This window comes from Mustela erminea, chromosome 20 (assembly GCF_009829155.1).
Source record: "Mustela erminea isolate mMusErm1 chromosome 20, mMusErm1.Pri, whole genome shotgun sequence".
In the NCBI taxonomy this organism is placed as follows: Eukaryota; Metazoa; Chordata; class Mammalia; order Carnivora; family Mustelidae; genus Mustela; species Mustela erminea.
In genome coordinates, this window is record NC_045633.1 from 4,514,855 (window position 1) to 4,541,855 (window position 27,001).

Below are 27,001 nucleotides of genomic sequence, written 5' to 3' on the forward strand. Positions count from 1 at the left end.
CTATAGCTGTCAGGGTCCCAGCCCCACGACACCACCAGCAACAACGATGGGGCTTATCACTCAGTCACTCGGTTCTTTTCTACACCCAGTCGGCATCATGCAGGCCAGAGACACCTGTCTCTATCCACAGGGCCTGGCCAATGGCTGGCCCACCAGACACCGTTGCTGCCATGGTTGCTGGCAGTGATGATTATCTGGCCCCTGGTGCCCACCCTGTCCTCAGGTGGAGTGGGGGTGTGCTTGGGGTGGGGGTGAGACGGTGGTGGTGACAGTGACTGCCAGCCCGGCTCATTCGGAGTCAGGAGTGAGGACAGCAGGACCCTTGGTGCCGGACCTCAGGATTCACACACCTGACCCTGAAGCCAGCAGAGGGCTTGGACAGACCTGTAGTGCCAGCCCCCTGCACAGTGGGCGGGCCCGGGAGAATCCGGGGCAGCAGCTTTCGGGGGAGAGGCCGCGCGACACTCGGAATGGCGCGCCGGTTTCTGAGCACAGAGCCCTTTGGGATCCCATGTGGATTCCTCCTCCTCATCTCTTCCCTCTATATTTCTCCTTCTCTCCCTCCTCTGCCTTCCCCCTCTTTCTCCAGGAAGCCCTCCGTCCCCATCTTCCCAGTCACAAAGCAGTCACCCCCCAGTCTGGTGAGGTTCCCCTGGGCCTGATTGGATCTGTCTTCCTCTGGTGCTACACAGGAACTGGGATTTGAGGGAACTGGTAGAGAAATCAGGAATGCTTGGTGTAAACTTCAGCCATGCACTGCGACTTTGGACCTCAGTTTCCCCAGCTGTAAAGCCCAAGGCCTGACTGCCTTTGTCTCTGACTCTTTCTAAGGGAGGCAGCAGCACCTTGAAAGTTCTCAAAATTCTGAAAGGGGCAGTTTCCCTGGAAAGTCAGAGTGTCTCTGAGCCCCACCAGGAGTTCCCCTTAGCCTGCTACTCCACATGACTTTAGACAACTCAAGAATATCCTTTCTTTTGTTTTTCTCTGCAGGTGGACAGATCCCTCAGTCTGCACGGCTCAGGAGAGGATGAAGGCCAACCCAGCAGCCTCCTCCCCGGAGGCCTGCAGAGCTGCAGGCCAGGGTGAGAAGGGCTGCCCTGTCTGCCAGGCCTGGGGAGGAGTCTCAGGCCTAGGGTCGGAGTCAGGGCCTGGGCCCGGGCCAGGTACTGCTTCAGGATCTAGAGCAGAGCCTGCTACTGTTCTGGGGCCTGGTGCTATGTCAGGACCTGGGCCGAGGCCTGGTGTGACTCTAGAACCTGCACCAGGGCTTGGTGCTGTGTCTGGACATGGGCCAGGGCCTGGTGTGGTTCTGGAAACTGGGTCAGGGCCTGGTGTGTCTCCAGAACCTGGACCGGGGCTTGGTGCTGGGTCCAGACACGGGCCAGGGCCTGGTGTGGTTCTGAAAACTGGACCAGGGCCTGGTGTGACTCTAGAACCTGGACCAGGGCTTGGTGCTGGGTCCGGACATGGGCCAGGACGTGGTGTGGTTCTGGAAACTGGACCAGAGCTTGGTGCTGGGTCCAGACCTGGGCCAGGGCCTGGTACTACATCAGTACCTGGGCCGGGTCTGGGGCATGGGGCAGGAGCTGGGTCAGTCCCTGGGCCGGTACCTAGGGCAGGAGCTGCACCATTACCTGGACCAGGGGTAGAGCCTCGGCCCAGAAGGGGGTCTGGAACTGGGCCCAAACCCAGTGAGCCAGAGACAGCCACCACATCAGCCCCGCAGCTAAAGACTCAGGCCACACACATGCAGGCCCCTCGGCAGAAGGTTCTGGTGACCGGAGGAGGAGGCTACCTGGGCTTTAGTCTGGGTTCCAGCCTGGCCAAGAGTGGCAGTTCTGTCCTACTGCTCGACCTCCGCAGACCGCAGTGGGAGCTGTCTCCGGGGACCGAGTTCATCCAGGTGCAGTGATGAGCATCTCGGGGAACGGGTGGGGGGCCCAGCTCATGGTGGAGGTGTGGGGACAGCGTCTGATGTGCGGCCAGTGAAAAGCACAGGCTCTTGGAGTGGGACTCTTGAAGCCGGGCGACCATGGCCACAAGGCTCCACATCTCGGAGCTTCTGTGTCCTCATCCAGGGAAGGAAGGCTTCACGAAGGTCGATGGGGAGTCAGTGAGACAGCGCGCTTAAAACAGCCAGCACAGCCCCTGCGACTTAGCTTGATACATGGGGCCTGTGACGCTGAAGCCAGTGACACTCTGTAGAATCATCTAGTACCTCCTGCCCCCACAGCCTCTCCTACAGGAGCTTGGCCAGGGTGGGGTCAGGGGACCAGGGCTGGGACCTGGCAAGATGCACAGTTGGTAGCTCTGCCTTGGACCCAAACCTCCGGTCCCCGTGTCTTCCTGCTCTGTTTCAGGCGGATGTCCGCGATGAAGAAGCCCTGTACCGTGCCTTCGAAGGGGTGGACTGTGTCTTCCACGTGGCGTCCTATGGAATGTCCGGTGCTGAGAAGGTGAGCATACAGCAGCTGGAGTTAGACAGATCAGGCTTCAGATCCTGGTTCTTCCCACATACATGCCCCCTGACCCCATCTGCCACCATGCCGCATGTTCGTTATCACCCTTCACCTAAACCAGAAAAGTCTACGGCCAAACCACCCTGAGCGCACCCGATCTCCGCCGATCCCGGAAGCTAAGCAGGGTGGAGCCTGGTTAGTACTTGGATGGGAGACACCTGATCCAGGAAGGACTTACACGAAACCCTGCCCACATTTTGCAGCCATGGGGCCAAATGCTAGTTCTGTCACTTTCCAGCTGTGGGAACTAGGGCCAGTTAACCTAACCTCTCTGAGCCTCTGTGTCCTGGTCGGTACTGGCTTTCACGTCAGAACCTCCTCAGTGTGAGGGGGCCTGTCAGAACATACAGAGATACCCTCAGGCTCCGAAATCACACTACGCCTACACTGGCCGCTTTGTTCATAATAACAAAACACAGGATGGAACGGAAATGCCAGTCCGTTAAGGACTATTTAAATAAATTCTAAGGTATCCACACACTGAAGTTCTATCAGAATGTGCTGATAACAGAATAATTTCCATGGCACAAAAACAGTGTTTGGTACCCTCCTGTTTGTATTTTTAATAAAAGGAAGAAACTAGGATAAATATTTACACACTCATTTGTATGTGTGTGCTGATATTCGTAAGTATAGATTTCTCTAGAAATACCCGGACTGTGACAGTGGTTGCCTTTGCTAGGGGGTTGGGGGCAGGCTGGGAATCAGGAGTGGGAAGGAAATTTCCTTTTATCTGTACACCTTTTTCACTGTTTGAGGGTTTTTTAAAAAAATATTCTATTTATTTAATTTAATTTTTTTAGTTGGTTATTTATTGAGAGAGAATGAGGGCAGAGGGAGAGGAGCAGAGAGAGAGAGAGAGAGAATCTCAAGCAAATTATGTGCGAGGCACAGAGCCCAACCCCGGGCCCCACCCCAGCACCCTGAGATCATGACCTGAGCTGAAACCAAGAGTCAGCCCCCTAACCGACAGAGCCACCCAGATGCCCCCATTTGAACTATTTTTAACTTTGTGATTCTATTACTTATTAAATAAAAAAACTCATAGTCTAAAAATTGAGACAGAACCCACCTCCTGATCATTGTGAGAATTAAGGGAGGTATAAAGGCTTCGCCCTATCCCGGGGAACACAAGCAGCTTTCTCTGTGTAGACAGGGTGTTTTTATTTTCACTCCGCACCCCGACCTCGCTAGAGCAGGGACAGTGTCACCCCTGTCCAACAGCCAAGGAAATCCAGACTTCCAGAGTGAGGAAATGACCCCACACATTTTGGGTCCCTTTTCTGTGTCACACACCGTCCCAGGGTCCCAGGTCCTCCTGTGGGTGTATTCAGTCCTACTGACCGCCCAAGGGGGTCTGCCCTTTCTTTGCAGGCTGGGGAGCGGAGGGCCAGGTGGGAGATGAAGCTGTGTGCTGGCCTCCCCGGGGAGGGGGGCGGATGGTGGGCCCAGGGCTCCTGCACTGCCTGCGGGCCTCTCAGACCCTTGCTCCTGAGCCCAGACCGGACAGTCTGCATCCCCGCCGGGCCCCACCCGAAGCCCAGCCTTACCGCCTTCCACGACCAGGCCTGAGCGGCACCACGACTCTCCTACCTCCCTCTTGTCTTTTAGCTGCAAAAAGAGCAGATTGAGTCTATAAATGTTGGAGGCACCAAACTGGTGATCAGTGGTAGGCACTCAGAGCTCCGTGTGACCTGCTGTGTGTTTCCTGCTCTGTCCCCTTTCCTGCCACAGGCCCAGCTCTGGGGACAGGGCTGGGGGACAGAGGGGGGACCCTCCTCCCCTCCCCTTGCCCACGCCAGCGGAGGGCCTGTGGGCAGCACATCTTCACTGTACTGTGGACCTGCCCAGGCCTCCATGTGGGGTGGGTCAGCATGGCCACAGCATGTCTGGGGACACAAGCAGCACAGGGTTTGCGTTTCAGGGATTTGGGATTAGAAAAGTCAATGAAGCCCCAAAATACAAGACCCAAACCTGCGGCCTCTGGACATGTCTTGCCTTGTCCTGTTTTTCTCTCTGATTCTAGAGTGTCTTTTTTTTGGTGTGTCCCCTTCGAGTGAGACTTTCTTCGGACTTGTCCCCAGAAAGGTAGCCAGGGGCTACGGCCACCCAGAGAAGGAGTGAGCCAGCCTGGCCCCTGGGGCCCCACAGAGCAGGGACGTGACCCACACCCCTTCCCTCCTGAGCGCCTCTGGATTCTGGGCGGACCCCAGGGCCAGGATGTGTGTCCAAGACGGGGTTCCAGCTCCTCAGAAAACTCCCACTCACATGGGCTTTGTGTGTGTGTGTGTGTGTGTGTGTGTGTGTGTGTGTGTGTGTTGCCCTGTGCCCTGTCATTGCAGTTTGTGTCCGTCGGCGGGTCCCAAGGCTCATCTACACCAGCACCGTCAACGTCGTTTTCGGCGGGAAGCCCATAGAACAGGGTGATGAGGACTCTGTGCCATATTTCCCGCTGGAGAAGGTACCTAGCTTCCAGGAGAGGTGGGCGGGGCCGCAGGGCCTGGGACACCCCCCACCACCACCAGGCCACAGGGTCGGGATGGGTGGAAAACAGGGGTCAACCTCACAACTCAGGGTGAGTCCCAGGAAGAAGGGGTCCCCAAAACTGAGTAGCACAACCCATCTCCTGTTTCCGCGGGTCACGCCAGCAGCAAGGGTTTTGAAATCACACAGACCTGGCCTTCAGCCAGCCCAGCCACATTCGACCTGTGGGACTCTGCCCAAGTCACTTTCCTCTGAGCCTCTGTTTCTTTACCTGGGCCTGACCACTCTGCCCCAGCGGGGTGCGGTGAGCAGGAAGTGGGATGTTATGGGGAAAGCCACGAGCGCTAAAGAACTACACGGAAGTCTGTTCAGGCCACGTGCAGCATCCGCCCGCATCCCAGAGCAGGCCCTGGGGGCCGGCAGGAGCCTCCCCGAGTGGAGGGACCCTGCTTGTTGTTACTGCTCCACACGCTGCTCCTGTGGCTCCTACCCCGGGGGAAAGGAATGGCACTGGGGCTCAGGACTTGGCCATTTCCCAGGGGGAGTCCCCAGAATCCCACCCCTGTGTGGTCTGAAGCAGAGGGGCCGGCCCGGTGCCAGCAGGGGCGCCGAACCCTGCCCGGTGGCTCTCTTGTCCCTGTCCTCCGGCAGCACATGGACCACTACTCGCGAACCAAAGCCATCGCCGACCAGTTGACCCTCATGGCCAACGGAACACCTCTCCCAGGTGAGTACCAGAGTGCATGGGGGGAGTCTGGCTTTTAGCTTCTGTGTCTCTGAGGCTCACTTTTCTTGGAAAGGACAGCTCCCAGCACCTTCGCCACTCATCACTCCACAGATGCTGAGCACCTGCCGTGTGTCCAACCCCCAACTGGTTACAGTCCTGAGAAAGTCCGGTCCAGTCTCTGCCCTCATGTTACTCACCGTCTTGAGCGAGGGAAGAGGCCAAATAGAAGTGGGTCTTTATTCTGCCGCGTAGGAGAGGATCCAGTTTAAGTATGTTCTGTAGGTTAACAGAGTGCAGAATCCTGAATATGGGATGAGGCAGAGCACCGCGGAAGGCCCATGCAAGCGAGGGCTCTAAGGCTCCAAGGTCAATAAATTACTGGATGATACCGCTGCGGCGCCCTCCTGTGGTCACAGAGAAGCAGTGCTAGAAGGGGGATAGGTGGGCCTCTGGGCGGCTCAGGCAGTTAAGCAGCGGACTCTTGACTTTGGCTCAGGTCCCGATCTCAGGGTCCTGGGCCTGAGCCCTGCGTTGGGCTCCCCGCTCAGTGCGGAGTCTGCGTCAGGATTCTCTCTCTCTCTCTGCCCCGCCCCCATGGCACGCTTTAAAAAATGTTAAAAATCTTTAAAAAATATTTTCTCTCTGTCCCCCCATCCTTGGCATGCTTTAAAAAATCTTAAAGGCAAAAAAAGAACACAGAGAGGTGTCAGTATGACACAGTGGCTGTTCCCACACCCTGGCTCAGGCCGAGGTGAGTTCAAAACCAGGCCCCACCACCTCCTACCTTTATGATGTGATCTTGGGCAATATACTTTTTTTCCACTCCTCAGGCTCCTCATCTGTAACAAAATGGGGTTGATAATAGAATCCACCTGGAAGAGCTCGTATGAGAATAAAATAATAACAGGCACTGTTTAAAAAGGAAAAAAAAAAAAAGGAATATGGACAGTTTGCATTTGCCGAGCACTTCGTGGCCCTGTTTTACATGCTCATTTTTTTTTTTTAAAGATTTTATTTATTTATTTGACAGACAGAGATCACAGGCAGAGAGGCAGGCAGAGAGAGAGGAGGAAGCAGGCTCCCTGCTGAGCAGAGAGCCCGATGCGGGGCTCAATCCGAGGACCCTGAGATCATGACCTGAGCCGAAGGCAGAGGCTTAACCCACTGAGCCACCCAGGTGCCCCTCCATGCTCATTTTTTTAAATTTTTTTATTTTTTTATTTTTTATAAACATATATTTTTATCCCCAGGGGTACAGGTCTATGAATCACCAGGTTTACACACTTCACAGCACTCACCGTAGCACATACCCTTCCCAATGTCCATAACCCCACCCCCCTCCCCCCCAGCAACCCTCAGTTTGTTTTGTGAGATTAAGAGTCACTTATGGTTTGTCTCCCTCCCAATCCCATCTTGTTTCATTCATTCTTCTCCTACCCCCTTAACCCATGTTGCATCTCCACTTCCTCCTATCAGGGAGATCATATGATAGTTGTCTTTCTCCGACTGACTTATTTCGCTAAGCATGTGTATATATACATGCTCATTTTATGTGCAGAGTTCTCAGTAACGCTTCACATCCTCTGCGTGAACTAAGAACCTTAGGGGTCCCCTGCTTTCCCAACTCAGGAGCCAGACTGATCCAGAAAAATTCCTTGCTGTCCAGATTATCACTATTCACTTTCCAAAACCCAGAAATGAAAAAGAATCAGGAAACGTGGTTTTTCTTACTATCTAAAGTATAAAAACTCAGGAGCCAGGTAGATTTGAAGAGCGGCGGATGTTTGCAATGATGATCTGTGGATTTATAAAGGGGAGGCTGGGGCTGCGGGGTGAACAGACGTCCCGAAGGTCCTGGAGCTGTTAGGTGGCAGAGGTGGGATTTGAACCCCCCCCCCTGCTCCCCCCCATACCAGAAGGGTCTAATCTAACACCAGAGCCTAGAGCTGAACCATCCTGCTTCACTGTTGCCACAGCTCAGGAAGCCATCGAGCATGGGTTCTTTTCCCTAAAATCTTCCCCATCCTGCCCTGGCACCCTGGACCTGTCAGGCCTTGACCCCTGACCCCAGTACAAACACTCATCCAGCTGGGTTTTCCCAGGGGTTTGGCGCTATGTGGTTGAATTCTGTTCTCTGCCTGGGGCCTTCCCTGGCCGGACCAGCAGCCTGCAAACCAGACACTTAATCCTTTGGCCAAGAATTATTTATATGTGCATCCCCAGCTTTCCGTGCTCAGGAGTCACGGATACCCTGGGCTCCGCCCCTCCTTGAGGTCGCTGCCCAGCGCCCCGCCGGCCAGTGTCCGCTGCAACCAGACCTCCCCCCGTCATGCCCAGGGGACCCAGAGTTTAAAATTAGCCGCAGACTGTTTACTGAAAAGCTCACCTGATACCTACCTTCCAGGAGTCCAGCCATGGTCACCCTGGATGATTTCCAGTCCCTGCAAACACAAGCAGGTCCCTGAGATTCTGCCTCTAACTCAGCGTGGAGGGCCCCGGTCTCTGACGCGGAGCCCCAGGATTGCCGATCTCAGCTCAGGGCAAATAGGACAATTGACGGCAAACGTGGTGGCTTAAAACTGAAATGTCTTCTCTCGTGGTTCTCCATTCACAGCCAGGTGTCTGAGGTCAAGCTGGGCTGCTCTCCCTCCAAAGGCTCTAGGGGAGACTCTGCTGGTCTCAGCAGCACTGGCCTCAGCAGTGGCCCCCCGCATTCTTAGGGTCCACATGTGTCTTCTCTGTGAGTCTCTTACAAAGATGTTGGATTTGGGGCTCACCGGATAATCCAAAATGATCTCATTTTGAGATCCTTCATTATATCTGCAAAGACACGTGTGTCCAAATACAGTCATATCCGCAGGTTCCGGGGCATGGACCTATCTTATTCGGGGGCCGCCCCTCAACCCACTATATTGGCCTCATTGTAAAGTGGGGATGTTGGCGGGGAGGCAGTCAGGGTGTTTGTTTCTGACCAATGACACTGGCCCTGGCTGAGTTGCTGGGAAAAGGAACTTGTAGTAGAAGGATGTGGGATCGTTTTGGGGAAATATACTTCCAGAAAAAATGACCACCAGGGCTCGGAAAGGATAGGGTCGGGGCAGCCCCAGGAACTGGGCAGCAGGAGGTGGCGACCAGTCTCTTCAGGATGAACCCACTCGTAGGATTTCAGACCCCGGTGTCGGTGATGCTGAGTCACATTCTTGGGTGTGAATACGTCCTTGGCCCAGCTTGGGTCCCATGGCCACCACCTCAGGGGACGGTGACACTTCTAGTGCATCCAGACTGACAGCCCCCTAAGACCTTGTGCAGAGAGAGAGGGGCCCCCAAGGGAAGACGGAGTACACTGTAAAATGGGCACAGTTGACTGAAGGGAGTAAATGAGATGACGTCTGTCGAGTGCTGGGTGAACTCTCGTGGGCCGTGTACATACGCACACCCAGGTCTTACCTCTGTTACTGGCCTGTGAGCATCGTGAGGGCAGGGACCATTTCCTGGTTATCCTTGGATTCTCGTCTTGGTTATTCTTGGATTCCCAGGACCAGTGCTAGGGGTAGAGGTTGGGCATCCTCTGAATGTTGTTTGTTAAATGACTAACAGATGACTGAGAATAATTAATTAAATAAGGAAGCCCCAAGGGCCTGTGTTCCCTGCTAAACAGGCAAGGACCAGGAGGTCTGGACAGCATTTCTGTGTCTCCCTGCTGAACCACCCCTCCCCAGGCCCCTGACCTCCCCTCCCTGTATCCTAGGAGGAGGCATTCTGCGGACGTGTGTGCTCCGGCCCCCAGGGATCTATGGGCCCGAAGAGCAGAGGCACCTGCCCCGAGTGGCGGTATGTCAGCCTGGCCCTGGGCCTGAGGCTCAGGACGAGCCTGGCCGCTGTGGGAATGGATCGGGGCCCTTCCAGCCCGCAGTCTCTCTGTGGAGCAACATCACGAGCCTGGGACTTAGTTCTGGGAGATGTCCCTACCCCTCCGGACCCACCAGGAACAAAGGTCTCCGTGTGCACCTGCCTGGGTTAGGCATAGGTCGGGGAGTCCCAGAGCTACGATCCCGGAGAGGCAGAGGGAGCCTGTGGGCTCCCCGGGGGCCTGAGAGCTCAGCCCATGCTGTCAGCACAAGGTCTTCCTCTAGAAGGCCTCCCTCCAGAGTCAGGTGCCGGCCGTACAGCTACGAGGGACTGTGGGCCTTTTCCTCCGATCACTCCCAGCCTGGTCAGGGAGACAGACGCCACAGTCAGGGAGCCAGTGCGGCCGGGCCTGTGCGGAGGAAAGAACGAGAATACAGGAGCACAGCAGAGCGAGCCGACGGGAGGTCCAGGATGGTGCCTGTGCTGTGGGGAAAGGGAAGAGAGAGTGAACCAAGGAAATGCGGTGGGAGAGGAAATGTAGTTCAGACAAGTAGGCAGCTTGGGTACAAACCCGGGAATGAGAAAGGTCGTTGCTCTGGGCTCTGCCGCACAGATCAGTGAGCAAAACAGACCATCCCTGCCCTGGAGGGGCTTCTGTTCTCACAGGAGATGGGGAGTAAACATGATAAACGCTGAGGAGTGTTTGAAGGTGGGAGGTGCGATGGAAAGAAATCGGAAAGGGCGGGCAGGGTATGGGCGCTGGGCGCCTGGGCAGCCGGGGAACCTCCTTGGGCAGGCGGCAGGTGCATCACGCCAGGTAGGAGGGAGAGCCTTCCAGGCGGAGGGAACAGCCAGTGCAAAGCCCTGAGACGGGAGCCTGGCGCACACCCTGAGGGCTTCCTGCATGGCTGGAGCTCAGTGGGCAGGGGAGGTCGTAGCAGACAGAGGTAGCTGGGCCAGATCAGAAGGGCCTCTCCGGATGTTGTCAAGACTTCTTTTGGCAGGGTGGGCGAGCAGAAGGTTCTGAGTGGGGAGATACGGGATTGAAGATTCGGGAAGATCCCCCTGGCTGTGTGGAGAGCAAGCGTGGGGACCGTGGGTGGAAGTGAGGACAGGTTCGGAGGCTGTTTCGGTCTCCAGGGAGAGGAGGGGGCAGCAGCCCGGGCGGTGGGAAGCAGGCGGGTTCTGGTCAGAGTGAAATCGCGGAGCCAGTGAGATTTGCAGATGGGTTGGACGAGGGGTGCAGAGAAGGGAAGACCGATGGAGGCTCCAGGGTTTCAGCCCAAGCCGCGAGCGCTGTCCAGTGAGGTGGGGGCGGGGGCGGGGGTGGACTCGAGCAGGAGCTGGAAGGTCAGGCACTCGCTCCAGGACACGGACAAGTGACCACCACGTGGCGATGTCAGGACATGGGTTTGGGCCAGAGGGTTCTGCCTGGAGCTGGAAATTTGGGAGTTATCATCATATAAATAGTCCTCAAAGCCACTCCAGGCCTGAGTCTGTGTGTGTCACTCCCTCCAGAGCCACATCAAGAAGAGGCTATTCATGTTCCGGTTCGGGGACCGCAGGACGCGGATGAACTGGGTGCACGTGCGCAATCTGGTGCAGGCCCACGTGCTGGCAGCCGAGGCCCTCACGGCGGCCAAGGGCTACGTGGCTGTGAGTCTCCTTCCCCTCCCCCACCCAGTCGGCTGCGGGCAGGGCACCCCATGCCCCCCAGGGGACTCCTGGCTCACACCCATTTCTCCCCAACTCAAGATGGTCCATAGGACCGTAGGCTCAGGGAAGCTTGGGGTGAGAGGGTCTTTACAGAGAGCCCCTTGCAGTGACCCTGTGACACAGGTGTTGGTCCTGAAGTCATGGTCACCAAATGCTAAGAATCTTATATACGCTATCCCATGTAATCTTCCCAACAGCCCAAGAGGGACATCTTGTTGCTTTCTTCCCATTTCTCAGATGAAGGAACTGAGGTACAGAGAAGTTAAGAGTGACTCTATGGAGGTCACACACCTAGTCAGGGTGACCACCCCCGAATTCAAAGGGAAGTGCCCCGGTCTGTCCCTGGGGCTGGGAAAGGGCCATGACTTCTCAGTGGCTGCTCAGGGGAATTGGGGAGATCGGGGCAGCTGCTGAGCCATCTGGAAGGGTGGCGTCAGGCTGGGGGGCAGGTGCCTGACTGTTCCCCTCCCTGTGTGTCCCCTCAGAGCGGCCAGGCATACTACGTCAACGATGGGGAGAGCGTCAACCTCTTTGAGTGGATGGCCCCACTGGTAGGTGCCCCGACATCCGCCCGCCCCCGCCCCGAGTGAGAAGTCAGGCATTCTGCACATCTTCTCTCCTTGGCATGGCGTCCTTTCCTCTGTCCCGAAAATCAGAAGCTTTCACATTAAAAACCAGCTCTGGCTGATAGTGTCCACTGGGCAACACTGGAACTGGCCTGAGCTGGGTGTAGCTGCCCCTTTAGGGGACCTTGTACTCCCCTGATTTGCCAGAGTCCCTCCCAGCCTGATTCCTGATTTATGGGGACTTGCCCTGTGCACGTTTGCTTGTGTGACCCCCATACTGTCCAACGGAGCTCCACAAGGGGTAAGTAGAAGGTAGACTGAGCCACAGAGGGAGGTGCTGGCCCTGGGGCTTCCTATGCTGTGGGCCGTCAGAGAACCCTGGCCTCCTCATCCAGCACCCTACAGACCCCTTCTTGGGGCCAGCGCTTCCTGGAAAGGGTTGACCAGCAGCCCCGGGCTGGAGGATCTGTCCTCGAGACATTCAGGCATAATGAGATCAATGAGCTTTGGTGAGATATTATTCACATACTGTATGATTCACCTATTTAAAGCACATAATTCTATGGTTTTTAATATATTCAGAGTTGTACAAGCATCACCATAATCAATTTTAGAACAGTTCCTCACCCTCCAAAAAAGGACACCCCCCCCCCAAATTATGCCTTTACCCCATCCCTTGCCCCTACCCCCACACAACCCCTAGCGGACTCTCGGTTTCTGTAGACTTGCCTCTTTGGACAAGTCCTATAAATGGAACCATGTGATACAATGTATTGGGCTTCTGTTCTTTGGCATTGTGCTCTCCAAGTCCGTCCATGTGTAGCCTGCATTGTATCAGTATTCATTCTGTTCCGTTGCCAGAAAACATTCCCTTCTAGGGATATACCACATCTTGTTAATCCTTTCATCAGTTGATAGAAATTGGGGTTTTTCTACTTTGGGGCTACTATGACTAATGCTGCTGTTATGTTAATGTATATGTATTTTGTGTATGTACGTATTCATTTCCCTTGGGTGTGCACCCAAGAGTGGGATTGCTGGGCCTGGTGGTAGCTCTCTGCTGAACCTTTGGAGGAGCTGCCAGACTGTTCTTTTGTTAAACCACTTGAGAAACCATTAGACTGATTTCCATAGTGGCTTCCCTGGATAAGTGCCTCTGGCTGTAGGCAGACGTCAGTAGTCACTAAATGATGTGAATGATCCCAGATTAAAAACTGACCTATGCGTATATTTTTTAAAGACTTTATTTATTTATATGACAGAGACACAGCAAGACTGGGAACACAAGCAGGGCAAGTGGGAGAGGGAGAAGCAGGCTTCCTGCTGAGCAGGGAGCCCGATGTGGGGCTCGATCCCAGGACCTGGGGATCATGACCTGAGCTGAAGGCAGCCGCTTAATGACTGAACCACTCAGGTGCTCCTGACCTGTGCGTATTTACCCAAAATTACAAATGTAGTGGTCCAAAGGGGCACGTGCACCCCAATGTTTATAGCAGCAATGTCCACAGTAACCAAGCTAGGGAAAGAGCCCAGATGTCCTCAGCAGACGAATGGATAAGGAAGATGTGGTATATATCTACAATGGAATACTATGCAGCCATCAAAAAATCCAAACTCTTGCCATTTGCAATGATGTGGATGGAACTAGAGGGTATTATGCTAAGTGAAATAAGTCAATGAGAGAAAGACAATTTCATATGATGTCACTGATAAAAGGAATTTGAGAAACAAGACAGAGGATCGTAGGGGAAAGGAGGGAAAAATGAAACAAGACGAAAGCAGAGAGGGAGACGAACCGTAAGAGACTCTTAATCTCGGGAAACAAACTGAGGGTTGCTGGAGTGGAGGGGGTGGGCATTGGGGAGGCGATGTGCTATGTGAGAAAGACGAAAACAGGGGTGCCTGGGTGACTCAGTGGGTTAAAGCCTCTGCCTTCGCTCAGGTCATGATCCCGGAGTCCTGGGATCGAGTCCCACATCGGGCTCTCTGCTCAGCAGGGAGCCTGCTTCCTCCTCTCTCTCTCTGCCTACCTCTCTGCCTACTTGTGATCTCTGTCTGTCACATAAATATAATCTTTCAAAACAAAACAAAAACAAAAACAACCGACCCATGCATTCAAGCCCTACTTGACTTTTCTAGATCAAAGTTTTCCATTCAAGACTGGCACGGGGTTGGGGCTGGCCGCAGGGTGTTTTCCCCCTTGGGTGAGCAGGCAAGACGTCAGACGTTACTTCCGCTCGCCCCAGGGTAAAGGGAACATGTGACATTTTCACACTGGCCCACGGAAGACCTGTTGTCATCTCGGCCATGTTTCCTTGCAGTTTGAGAAGCTGGGATACAGCGAGCCCTGGATCCAGGTGCCTACCTCCTGGGTTTACCTCGCAGGTAAGGAGAGGAGTGTGTGTAGTAAAATTCCTCCGTGTGCCGGGTGCATGGGCACCGCCTCATTTCAGGCCCAGGCCAGGAGTAGGCGTTGTAAAATGGCTATTTGTGTAACTGCAACATATTTTGCATTTAAAAAAATTTTCAAACTATTTTCCAAAGTGGTGGTATCATGATATATGCCAACAACAGTTTAGGCGGAGCTGTGAGGCACTGAGGACACAGGATCTCAGGAGACCATCACTCTCGGGGTCTTCCGAGCTGCCCCTGCCCTGGCCCGGCAGCCTCCTCCCCCTCGTCCTGGCTGGGTATAAACCCTGTCTTCCCTGCAGGGTGGGTGTGATTGGGCCACAGTGAGAAAGTGGGACAGGCAGAATTCACACCTGTGCTTGGCTGAGTCCACACCTGGCCCTGGGGCCTGTGGCGGGAGGCATCAGCCAGTCCCCTGGGGCCACCTTGTACCCCAAGGTCAACCCAAAGTCAAGGCTGCCTTTGGGGGTGAGGGGAGCTGCTTCCTCACTCTTCAGGTCAGTCTCTACTCTCCCCCGACCCCCCGACCGCCCCGTCACCGCCTCCTTCCAGCCGAAATGCAGAGTCAGGCATGGAGTTGTCAGCCCAAGGAGACAGTGACCCTCAAATCACAAGCAACTGCGTTCCTGGAAGACCTTAGCGATAGATCAGTTGTATTTTATTTTTTTAAATATTTTTATTTATTCATTTGACACAGATCATAAGTAGGCAGAGAGGTAGGCAGAGAGAGAGAGAGAGGCGGGGGGAAACAGGCTCCCTGTTCGGGGCTCGATCCCAGGATCATGACTTGAGCTGAAGGCAGAGGCTTTAACCCACTGAGCCACCCAGGCGCCCCATCAGTTGTATTTTAAATGCACTGGGATGCTTGCCATTTAAGGCAGGGATCTGCTGACATTTTTGCCCACCAGGCCCCGCATGCGGGGTGCCATGCCCAGCGTTGTCACAGTGATGGATGCTCTTTGACCCCCAGTTCAGCCAGGGGTTCTGGTAGTTTTACAGGATGTAAATGGAAATATGCATTTCCACTTCCCAGCGAGCTGTCGCCCCCGAGTTCGTAGCTTTGGCTGTACATCTGAGTCACTGGGGAGCTTATAAAATATCAAAATGCCTCAGCTCAAGACCAGCTATATCAGCATCACCAAGAGGAAGGCGGGGGTGAGCATTTTTTTTAAGTGGCCCGTGGTTCCCATGATGGAGAACCACTGCTCCGACTTCTCTCTCTGCAAGAGACCGCACCGCAATAGAAGTGAGAGGAAGAGGCATGATCTGAGCTAACTGAATCTGCTCTGATTTATTTTCAAATGTCAGTCCTCTAATGTTAATGACAACTTACTCGAGACACGTTTCACAGCCAAACAAGGCACCCCGACATGTGCTGAGAGCTGCCGATTTAAAGGAATCCAAGGACAGGAGAATTTGGCAAAGTGATGAGATAACCCCTCAACGGCCCGGAGCAAAGCAAATAATGCCCCCAACTGCTTTGCCCCTGAGGGCCTTCTGGGAGCTTCCAGAGAGGGAGGCGCCCTGGTCATTGGCCTCTCTCTCCCCCCGCACAGCTGCAGCGATGGAGTATTTGCACCTGGCCCTGAGGCCCATCTGTAGCGTCCCGCCGCTGCTTACCCGGAGCGAGGTAAGGGGGCCGCTGCTGGGGGAGCTCCTGGTCCACACCCCCACCGGCCCCACCCCTCGCCCCTTTGACGCCATAACTGGATGGCTGTCTGAGGTCTCAGAACCTTCCAGGTGGACCCAAATCTAGCACCAGCTTCTGTGGAATCATCCCAACCTCTGCGCTTTTGCTGAGGCTGAGTGCTCTCCAGGTCTGAGATGTGGCGCGCTCCGGTCCCTCATTCCTGTCACTTCATTCTTTTTTTTTTTTTTTTCTAAGATTTTATGTATTTATTTGAGAGAGAGCGAGCAGATGTTGGGGGAGTGTTAGAGGGAGAAGCAGACTCCCCGCTGAGCAGGGAGCCAAATGCGGGAGTTGATCCTAGGCCCTGGGAACATGACCTGAGACAAAGGCAGATGCTTGACTGACTGAGCCACCCAGGCTTCCCTAAAAGAGGATTTTTAAAAATTTTATTTAATTAATTAATCTATTTTTTAAGTGATTGAAACCGAGATTTTATTTATTTATTTGACAGAGATCACAAGGAGGCAGAGAGGCAGGCAGAGAGAGAGGGAGAAGCAGGCTTCCCGCTGAGCAGAGAGCCCGATGCGGGGCTCGATCCCAGGACCCTGGGATCATGACCTGAGCTGAAGGCAAAGGCTTTAACCCACTGAGCCACCCAGGTGCCTCAAGGACTTTTTTAAAGAGATTTTATTTATTTATCTAGAGAGAGCATGTGCAAGTGGGGGGAGGGGCAGATGGAAAGGGAGAGAAACTCTCAGACTCAGCTCTCAGTGCGGAGCCCTGCTCCGGGCTCGACCTCATGACCCTGGGATCATGACCCCTGAGACCATGACCTAAGGTCATGACCTGAGCCAAAGTCAAGAGTGGAACCTTAACAGACTGAATCACCCAGGCACCCCTTAAAGAGGGTGTTTTAATGTACATTGTAAATAGTGTTTGGCATTACTTGCAAAATCCTTTGAGTTCACGTTCTCATCTGATTCTCTCTGATGTCCTGCTAAATTAGGAAAGGTAAGAGATTATGATCGTGTTTTATGAAAAACTGAGCACTGAAGGAGTTAGTGACTTGTCCAGGGTCACACGGTTCTGGCATTGGCTTCATACTCAAGCTCAGAGCCGTCTGACTTCCATGTGGTTTCTCCTTTGGGCCATCCAGACTAGCAGAGGAAAAGAGGGTGACCATAGCAGCCATCTACTGAGTGATGGATACGCCAGGCATTGTGCCTTATCTCATTTAATTTTCACTACTGCATTGTAGATTATGTAGTTATCTCCATTTCCAGAGGAAATGAGACACACAGGGCTGACCTGCCCATGAGTATTTGTTTAAGTAGCAGAGCTGACTTTTGAACCCATACCAGACCTAAATGCTTTCAAGCTTAACCATCAACTTGTGAAATGACTCAGGAGTCAAAATCATATAGATTTAGCTGCCGAAGTGCTACTGAATTATGGTTGGGTGGGACTTAGCTCCCCTCCCTCTGGTTTCACTCAACAGGTTTCCCTGTACAACCAAGGGGTAAGGGATCCCTCTTTAGCGAAGGAGGTTTCTGGGCACTGTGGCTCTGGCGCCCTCTGCTGGTCAATCTGTGGTGTACTAACCAGCCCTCCAGTTGCAGAATCTGATCCGTTGAACATTTTTTGAGCGCCCACAGTGTGCCAGGCATTGTGCTGAGCAGCGAAGGCAAAACATAGCCCTTACCTCAAGGAGCTCACAGTCCAAAGGGGAGGAAAGCTTGTCAATCGGGCAACTGCGATAAGGGCTGTATTGGAGGAAACCATGAGGAACTTCAGAGCACACAGAAGGGGCACCTCAGCCAGTTCTGAGTAAGTTAAGACTTCCCAAAGGAAGGTGACATCTAAGCCTGAGGGCATTGTGTCCAGGACCCTGCTGATCTAGCTCCCAGCTGTATCCCCCAAGGTCCTGAACTTACTGCTTGGGGCAAAAAGGGACAAGATTGCCCTCTCCTCTACAATTGTCCAAGACTAGCAGCTTGGCCAGGGGCTGTTTCTGTGTCATGGGAGAATTGAGCTGCTCTCTCTGACCCCTTCCCAGGGTCCAGCTGAGGAACAAGAGAGGAAGAAATGAGGCGGGAGGGCATCCTCCCAGTCCAAGCATAGCAGGGAAGAGTATGGGCTGAAATCTGAGTTACCTGTGTGAGTCTGGGCAAGTCAATTAACCTCTCTGTTTTTAATTTTCAAATATGTAAAGAGAAAAAAAAATGTAAAGAGGAAATGGTGGTAGTACCACCTCAGGGGATTAAATAAGATAAGGCCAAGCACAGTGCCTATTCAGTTATAGATAGCTATCAGTACTGCCCCTGAAGCCTGGGCCCCAGCAGAGGGGAAGAAATGGCAGCCCAGACCCTGGAGAGTAATCGTTTATGTATAATTGAATTCCTCTTTTAGGGAAGCTTAACCAGGATGGGAGAAAGAAGGCTGCGCCCTAGGACTGTGGCCAGAGAAGCCTAGAGCGTTGCCTGGGGTGGTTTTTTAGGAGAGCAGCACCCAGGCCACAGAGAGGGCGGTCATCTTCTCCTAGAGCATACCCAAGAATGTGCAAGTGCCTGCTGAGTCCCAGCGCCTCGCTAGGCTGGGGAAGGGACACTGCGGGGGTGGGGCCTTCCCTTTTGGGGGACTGAGAAGTTCAGTTAGGCTGGGGGAGTTGCAGAAAAGGCCTCCTGGAGGCGGCGCCCTCGAGGAAAATGCAGATGGGAGGGACAAAGGAAACCTTCCCGAGCACCGCAGGAGTAAGATCCAGCCCACGGGTTCTTTGAAACTGCTGTGCGACCAAAGGGAAACCTCGGCCCTCTCTTCCTTTTCGGTAAAACAAGGTGGAGAGCGCGTCCCACCCGCATAGCCTCGCCCCTCGGCCGCCCCGCCTCTCCCCGCAGGTGCGCAGCGTGGCCGTGACGCACACCTTCCAGATCGCCAAGGCCCGCGCCCAGCTTGGCTACGCGCCAGACAAATTCCGCTTCACGGACGTCGTGGAACAGTATGTGCGGTCCACGAGCCAGCGGCCCTGCGGCTGTACGGCGCGGACGCTCCTACGGCTGCTGCTCGGGCTGCTGCTGCTGCTCGGGCTGCTCGCCCTGGCGCTGCACCTGCTAGGCCGTCAGCGGTCCTTCGTCTGATCTTCGTCCCTTGGCGGGAGTCGGCTACTGCCTCCGCTCCATCCTCCGGGCTTGGACCCGCCCCGGCCCCGCCTCCGGATTTTCTCCGCCCATTTCCCCGCCCACATCCCCACCCTCTAGTCTTGGATCCGCCCCCTGGGTCTTGACTCCGCCTTGGGCACGCCTCTGCTCCGCCTCTGGACTCGCCCTCATGTCCTTGCCCCGCCCACATCCCCGCCCTCCGCGCTTGGTCCCGCCCCCTGCACCTTGACCCCGCCCCTGTCCTGATGTCCGCTCTTGGACACGCCTCTGCACCGCCTCTGGGTCCGCCTGGCCCCACCTTCTGGGTCTGGGCCTGGCGGGGTTACTGAGCAGGTCGCCGCACAGCCTCATCCGTCTTCCGGGCCTTCGCCCACCCTTCCCTGCCCCGAATTCTCCCCTGCTCTGGTTTCGCCCTCTTTCTGGCCCTACCGGTATGATTGCGCCCTCCGCTTCGTTTCTCTTTCGGACTGGCCCTGCCCCGCCCTCTGGATCTTGTCCCTCCACTGTCCTCGTTGTAATTCGGCAACAGCCCCGCCCTCCTCCTCTCCGACTCCCCCGCCCCTCTCCGGGCACGCCTCCTAAGGTGAGTTCCTGGGGCCTGGCCAGAGTCGTCTGCAGCGGCCAAGTGCAGGCCTGGCTAGCCTTTGCAGTTTTCCCAGTCTAATGCTGCCTGTCTAGGGTCACCGGACCCTCCTCGCCGTTCAGGCTCCTCTGTGCTTGTCCTGAGATCGTCTTGAAGAGACTCATTCCAGGAGAGTTGCTTTTGATCTGCTGCTACCTTAATGTTTTGGGTTCACTCAGTCGTGCATTATCTCCTTCTGTGTTGATAGTCAGGGTTGGAGGGACCCCTGAGACCCAGACTTCTGCCTAGCCCATAGCCCTTTTGGATTTCCGGCTTACTAGCCTGGGGCTGACTTAGCTTATTAAGCACAGGCTTCTGTACCAGCCAGGATCTAAACCAAAACAAAATTTTTAAAGGTGGTCAAAAGGTATAAACTTCCAGTTATAAAATAAATAAGTCGCGGTGATGTAAAGGTGAGTATCGTTAATAATACTGTATTATGTCTGTGAAACTTGCTAGGAGAATAGATCTTCTTTACAAGAAAAAATTGTAACTATGTCTTGATGGCTGTTAACCAAACTTGGTCATTTCACAACATTGTGTTGTACATGTGAAATTAATATTATGTGTAAATTATATCTCTAAAAAATAGCTTTTTAAAGGACTGGACCTTTTGGAAAAGTACCAATATAATTATAATGGGAAGAGTTAGAACTTAATTTTGTCCTATTTTGTAATTTCATATTACACATTTCATACTACATATTCATATTTCATAATCTTCTATTAATAAGGGGGCAGTGGTGATCACCATAATCTTTAATGTTTTAACCCACAAAATTTCATCAAGCCTTGCTCTCCACAGAAACACCCCTCCCCATTGCCTTGATATTAATTATGAGTACCAGGATATCTGTGTATAAATATATCTATGTATGTATCATAATGGGCACCTGCACATTACGGCAGAGAAGAAAACCATCACAAGCCAAAGAACACCTGTGGTGGAGGGGAGGGAATGTGTTAGAGCCAATGTGACCATCCCCAGTGTATCCCTCTCTGCAGAACAGTTAAGAAAGTTTGGGAAGCAGCTAAGAACCATATGCTCCTCTTTGCTCGACTGAACCGAACACATGCCTGCGATTTTTTTAAAGCTCAGTAATAATCCTTTATGTCCGTTTAATGCTTGAGAGTTTTAATGCTTGAAGTTTTAATGCCATCTATCTGCTTTTATTTAGTTCTTCTGGCCATCCCTACAGTTGGGTTTATTGTTCCCATTGTGTAGATGAGGAACTTGGGGTTATATCTAACTTTGAATTGGACGAGGTGGGGGTTCCTCCTCTGCAGCTGGAGTCCTATGGGGGAGCTGGCCAAGGCTCATGAAACACCACACACAGTGATGTCTGTTCTTCTGCCCGCCCCCCCCTTGTCAGGGCTTCCTTCAAGCTCTGGCATCTACCGTTAGGGCCGGCAGCCCTTGGGCTCCCTTTCTTCTCGGTAATGCACATGCCTCGAAACTCACCGTCCTCTTTCTGACCTTCCTCTCTATCAATCCTGAGAAATCTGTTCTCAGGGCTGGGAGCACAGGCTTTCCCTGTTCAAATAATCTTCTATACCTTTTGTCTTCTGCCAAAACACAGCTACCACCGGAAAAACAAAAGGAAGATCAATTTCTTTGTTTTCTGGCTTTCTCTAAGTCCTTTCTTTCCCAGGCTCCAGAGGCTCAGGATATCTATGGTCGGGGCCTGGGGGCGGTTGTGGGTCACTCTGCTGAGAAAGCTTCGCTCCTTTCGTGTGTCTTGACCCAGTGGGAAAGGAGGCGGTCCCTCCACCCAACGGACAACTGAGTCCCCATGAGGATTTTAGAGGCTGTCCAGGTAACTCAGGTTCCTCTGAGTCCTCTGTACCTCAGGTGCCGAGAGAAGGAGGTCCTGGTTTACTTGGAAATACTGAGTAGAAGCAACATGAATGCAGAAAACAGAGTTGCTGTTGTGGTTTTCCAATCCGAATGGATCATCAGGGTGAATTCATAAGTTTCCCACTGTGGGTGCTGAAGCTAATTCCTGTTGTAAACCCAAGGCTGGGTGTCTAAAATGTCCTCCAATCTCAGCGTGCCTGGCTGGCTCAGTGGAAGGAATGTGCAACCCTTGATCTCAGGGCTGTGAGTTTAAGCCCCATGTTGAGTGCAGAGATCACTAACAAATAAATTTTAAAAATATCCTCGGGCGCCTGGGTGGCTCAGTGGGTTAAGCCGCTGCCTTCGGCTCAGGTCATGATCTCAGGGTCTTGGGATCGAGTCCCACATCGGGCTCTCTGCTCAGCAGGGAGCCTGCTTCCTCCTCTCTCTCTGCCTGCCTCTCTGCCTACTTGTGATCTCTCTCTGTCAAATAAATAAATAAATAAAAAATCTTTAAAAAAAAAAAAATATCCTCATAGTCTCTTTCATCTTAAAAATATTCTCCCTTGATTCCCCATTTCCTGTCTCTGAACCAACAATCCTGAGATCATGACCTGAGCCAAAACGGAGAGTCTGACGCTTACCGACATGAGCCACCCAGGCATCCCTCAAAATGACTTTAATCAGGGTCGTCATTGACCTTGTCTGTAAATCATAAGTCCAATGCATATTTTTCAGTCTTCATCTTGCCAAACCTCTTAGTGTTCAACATTCCCTCTACCCCCTCTTTGCAATACTTGTCTTGGTCTATATGGACAGCACACCTGTTTTCCACCTGTCTCTGGCCATGCTTCCTCAGTCCCCTTTCTCCCACTGCCCTCCGTTCCTCAGGACTCTGTCTTGGCCCCTCCACTCCCCCTCTGCGCTCTTCCTGAGCAAGTCCATCCATTCCCATGGCCTCAGTCTCCACCACCTCCCAAATCTGTATCATTTGTCCAGAATGTTCTCTGGACCTCCACAGTTCTGTGCCCAACCTCCTACTCAAGCCCATGTCCCACATCTCAAACTCAGTGTGAATCAAATTGAAATCGTCTTCTCCACGAACTCCTCTTCATCCTGTGTTGCCTCCTAGGGACAGGAAAGGCACCACCAGCGCCACCAGCCAGGGGCTCAAGTCCCAAACCTGGTCATCACTCTTGACATGTTCTTCACATCCTCATCAGGGAGTTCTGTCAAATCACTTCCAAAATATCTGTCCGACCCACCCTTTCGGTCCTACCCACGGTCACAAGCATGGTACAAGTCACTCTTCTTTCTCCAAGACGGCTGCAGTAGACTTTGAATGGACCCTCCTGTTCCTGCTGCCAGAGGGAACTTTCTGAACCCCAAATTGGAACATGCCACCCTCCCATTTAAAACCTTTTGGTGGTTTTCCACTGCCCTCAGGATGAAGTTCAAAGCATTAATGGGGCCTTCATGCGTAAGGGGTCAACCTCATCTCTTGCCGTTGGCCCATCTGCGCTGCTCCCTGCTCAGCTGCCCTGAATTGTCTTCGAAGCATCTCAAACTCCACCAGCTCTCATCTGCCGCGAGGATCTGCCACCTGCTGTCTCCTCTTCCTGGGACTCCCCTCTCCCACCTTCACATACCTAACCTCTCAATTTCGAGTCCCAGCGAAATGTCACCTCCTCGGTTGACCCTGAGACAGGTTAGCACGCACTTTGGAACACTCCTCACAGGTGTAATCTGAATTTACCGCAGCTGTCAAACCCAGTTGAGTAGACTTGCCTGCCTTGTGTGATCTGTAGCCTCAGGATGCTCTTGGTTTCTGGCACACAGGGGACCTTTCATACATAGTTATTGAATAAATAAATAGATGAGAGGCCCCTGAGCCAAACCTGAAGACCAACTATGAGATGGATCCATGAAGCTGGGACTCCGAGGTTGATAGCCCCACGCGGGGCAGGCCCTCTGATGCCGCAACCTTTCCATTGGGTCGCTTGACACCCGTTCTACCAACAGATATTTGTGGGATCAGCTGGAGCTCCGCGTAGGACACAGAGGGGGCTGGAAAGGAACCTTCCCTATTGGGAAGGAATCTCTCCCAATTATGACCTAACCCAAGTCATAATTAAAAGTTGTAGGTAGCCTGCTGGAAACTATTAAAATGATCTCAGATGCTTTAGACACTTCTGGTTTTGTTATTTAGGTATCGATATCGCTAGGTTTGTGCACTGGGCTAGGGCAGGTGAGGGCCTGGGCTGCGTTTGCTTTTTTTTTTTTAAGAGCAAAAAGGAACTTGCATTGGGAGAGGTTGACAAATAGTTTGGGAAAAGAAAAGTGAGACCATCCGGGGTGTGGCAGCGGTGGGATTCGAACCCACGCCATCGAAATGACTGGAGCCTAAATCCAGCGCCTTAGACCACTCGGCCACGCTACCGCCCGTTACGGAAGCTTCCGTGGAAACTATATTAGTTTAATGACGTGGCGCCCCACGCTCCATAGCCCCGCCCTCTTGGATTTGCGCATGCCCAATACCAGCCTCGCGTTTCCTGCGCGTTATTAAAGGCGTCTTGATCCCTGGCTCATTTCCGTGCCTTGGAACCACAGTCCTTTTTGGATCGGCAGCAAAATCTACGGTCGGAACGCCGCCCTAAAAAGGAAAGAAGAGTCCCCAAATGTTACACATGAATCTGCAGTTCCCACGTGTGGGCGCCTTGGATTTGCCGGGTACGTCGTCTGCTCTCTACGACCACGTGGGGGCGCTGCCGCGCCGTCGCTTCCTCCCTTTGGGGCCGGAGGCGGTGCGGGGAGCCTTGCCCCGCGCAGATCCCGGTTAGGTCCCCGGCCTGCGGTTCCGCTCTGCACGCCCCGCGTGCCCCCGTGGTTTGGTCCTTGCCTCCGCGAGGTAAGAATCACCGTCCAGGTGAATGTTGTTAACAACGTCAACGAAGGTTTTTGCGGATTAATTAGGCGGTTGGGCTTCCTCAAAGGGATCTCTTGTCTGCCTATTAGGGGGGAGGGAGAAACTGAAGTGCAGAGAGGCTAAGTGACTGGTCTGAGCTGCCGCAGGCCCCAAGATTCCCCTCCCCAAACCCTCCCGAGACCCCAGACCCAAGATTCCCCTTCTTCTGTGCAAGCTGTTTCAGTGTTTTCTGCTTTTAATGCAATAAATACAGAGCGATACATAAGTCCATAGCATATTTCTATCTCCCATCACCCAAAATTAACATTTTGTATATTTGCCTCAAAGATTAAGTCCATAATACTTAAGTCCATAGCATATTTCTATCTCCCATCACCCAAAATTAATTAACATTTTGTGCATTTGCTTCAAAGATTCTTTCATTAAAAATACACTGAATACTATATATAGATAAGATTCAAGTCTCTTTTGATACCCTCAAGTTCGAGTCCCTTTCCTCTTCCTTCAGGAGTCTCAGATCCTTCTAATGCACTTTTTTTCTAACTTTAGGTGCTCTTTGACGTATCCATTTCCTTGCTAAAGGTTTAAGGAAGATAACAAAAATACAGTACAGTAGAGATACACAGGTGGGTGTGGTAAGCTGAAATGCCGCCGCCCCCCCGAAGATGTCCACATCCAAGTCCCCAGAACCTGTATGTTACTTTATGTGACAAAAGGGACTTTGTTAGTGTAATAAAGGATTTTCAGATGGGGAGATGATTCCGGATTATCCAAATGGACCCAGTGTAATCCAAAGCGTCCTTAGAAGAGAGACGCAGGAATCCAAGATTTGAAGACAGAAAGAGAGGTCCCAGTGATACTGCCACAAGCCAGGGAATGCCCTAGAAGTTATAAAAGGTAAGGACACACCTTTTCCCCTAGAGCTTACAAAAAGGAACACAAGTGACTTCTGACTTCCTGAGCTATAAGAGGGCTGTGTTGTTTTAATCCACTAAATTTGTGGAAAATGTGAGAGCAGTCACTGGAATCCAATACGGTGCATAAACCAGCCCATGGGCTTGTCAGTCACACAGCCTGAGCCCTGACTAGCAGTGTGACCTTAGGAAAACTAGTTCTCCCCAGACCTGTTATTCATCCTGTAATGGGGAGCTAGTAATACCCAGGATTTCCGTGAGAATCAAACTCATTCATTCGAAGATATTCCTTGAGCCCCTGCAGGGGGTCAGGCACTCTTCTGGGCACTTGGCTACACCGGAGTGAAGCAGAAGAAGATTGAACGTGGTCATGTATGTCATGCACTTAAAGACTTCTGGTATTTATTTGACTGAGAAAGAGACGAGGAGCAGCAAAGGGAGAGGGAGAAGCAGGACCCCCACTGAGCAGGGGTGTGGGATTCCATCCTGGGACCCTGGGATCCTGACCTGAGCAAAAGGTAGATGTTTAACCCACTGAGCTACTCAGGAAGTCCTGTGCTAGGTTTGTAAATGTACGTATGTGAATGTGGTGGTGGTGACTCCCAGGGACCTAGGCTCTCCTCCATGTACCTCGCTGTGCTCACCACCGGAGTTCTTGGCTCGGTGCTCCAGACCACTTGGTGGTGGTATCCACGTGCATCTCCCTACCCCTGCCTTCAGAAGGTGCCCTCTCCCAGGACCAGACCGGGATGTCTGCTAGAATGTCATTTCCAGATACTGTCTTGTTCCCTGGAAGCCATATCCCCAGGACCTAGAACAATATTGACCACAAAACCCCTCCTCGTACTAGTGGTTTTGTGTGCTTGGTTAAGGCCACTCCAAGTTGCTGTGTGGCCCCAGATAAACACAGAGACAAACGCTTCTGGCTGGAGCTGCCCAACACGAGATCTCACAGAATTTTAGTCTGGAGGTGGCCAAACTGGGGTCTGTTCTTTTGGAGGATCCCAGGGGTCTGTTCTTTTGGAGGATCCACAAGGAGCCGCAAGCAGGAAGCAGAGCCTTATTTAAGAATCCCTCCTAATGACTCAGCATTCTCCTATAGTTGGGCATTCTCCTATATAGCATGTGCTGGGGGCAACCTTCCCCCACCCCAATTCTCTCTCTCTCTCTCTGATAACTGAATTCAAGTGAACATTAATCATACACCCACTCGGCCTGCTCAGGCAAAGAGCAGATCTTCCGAGAAGGAGAGCCGCTTGCAGAGCCGCCCAGAACCCTCATGCCAAAAATCCAGTGGAAGGAAGGCCATGAGCTCATCTGCTCCACCAAGCATTTCTCTTCAGGCCTGTCTGGCCCCCAGCGGGCATGCTGACCCGGCTTCTCTGGTGACTGACGTCTTCAAGGGTGCTGTTTGGGAAAGGGCAGCTTCTGTGCAAAGCCAGCCCCAGCCAGGCAACGTGGGGAGGCCCCAGAAACCAAAGCAACTGGCCTGTTTCATTTTGTTAAGAGCTCGGGTTTTGACGTGACATTTAAAGTAACTTTTGCAAAAGTAGTATGTGTTCTTTGTTGAAACTGGGGCAAAGAAGGAGAAGCACAGATAAGAAAACAAAATCACTTTTAATCTCTCCACCCAGTTAAACTCCT

The 27,001-nt window shown here is 52.9% G+C and overlaps 1 protein-coding gene and 1 non-coding gene across 2 annotated transcripts; one reads left to right on the forward strand and one right to left on the reverse strand.

Annotated features, from left to right (window-relative positions):
• SDR42E2 (short chain dehydrogenase/reductase family 42E, member 2) lies at positions 1 to 20,331 on the forward strand. The gene is made up of 11 exons (XM_032327107.1): positions 1 to 1,903; positions 2,361 to 2,456; positions 4,131 to 4,188; positions 4,862 to 4,980; positions 5,655 to 5,730; positions 9,479 to 9,561; positions 11,098 to 11,235; positions 11,781 to 11,846; positions 14,183 to 14,246; positions 15,830 to 15,903; positions 18,798 to 20,331. Exons 1-11 carry the CDS (start codon positions 1,028 to 1,030, stop codon positions 19,035 to 19,037), a joined length of 1,890 nt encoding a protein of 629 aa, XP_032182998.1. The 5' UTR covers positions 1 to 1,027; the 3' UTR covers positions 19,038 to 20,331.
• A 3,544-nt stretch (positions 20,332 to 23,875) lies between these two features.
• TRNAL-UAG lies at positions 23,876 to 23,957 on the reverse strand. Its single transcript has one exon. It is a non-coding gene; the product is annotated as a tRNA-Leu (tRNA).
• Between the last annotated feature and the right edge of the window lie 3,044 nt (positions 23,958 to 27,001).

What these genes read in the sequence shown, in the direction of transcription:
- SDR42E2 (XM_032327107.1), top strand. Translation starts at nt 1,028, where the DNA reads ATGAAGGCCAACCCAGCAGCCTCCTCCCCGGAGGCCTGCAGAGCTGCA. An exon ending in GAATGTCCGGTGCTGAGAAG is followed by an intron (nt 2,457 to 4,130) that starts GTGAGCATACAG and finishes CTTGTCTTTTAG; the next exon opens with CTGCAAAAAGAGCAGATTGA. An exon ending in TTGAGTGGATGGCCCCACTG is followed by an intron (nt 11,847 to 14,182) that starts GTAGGTGCCCCG and finishes GTTTCCTTGCAG; the next exon opens with TTTGAGAAGCTGGGATACAG.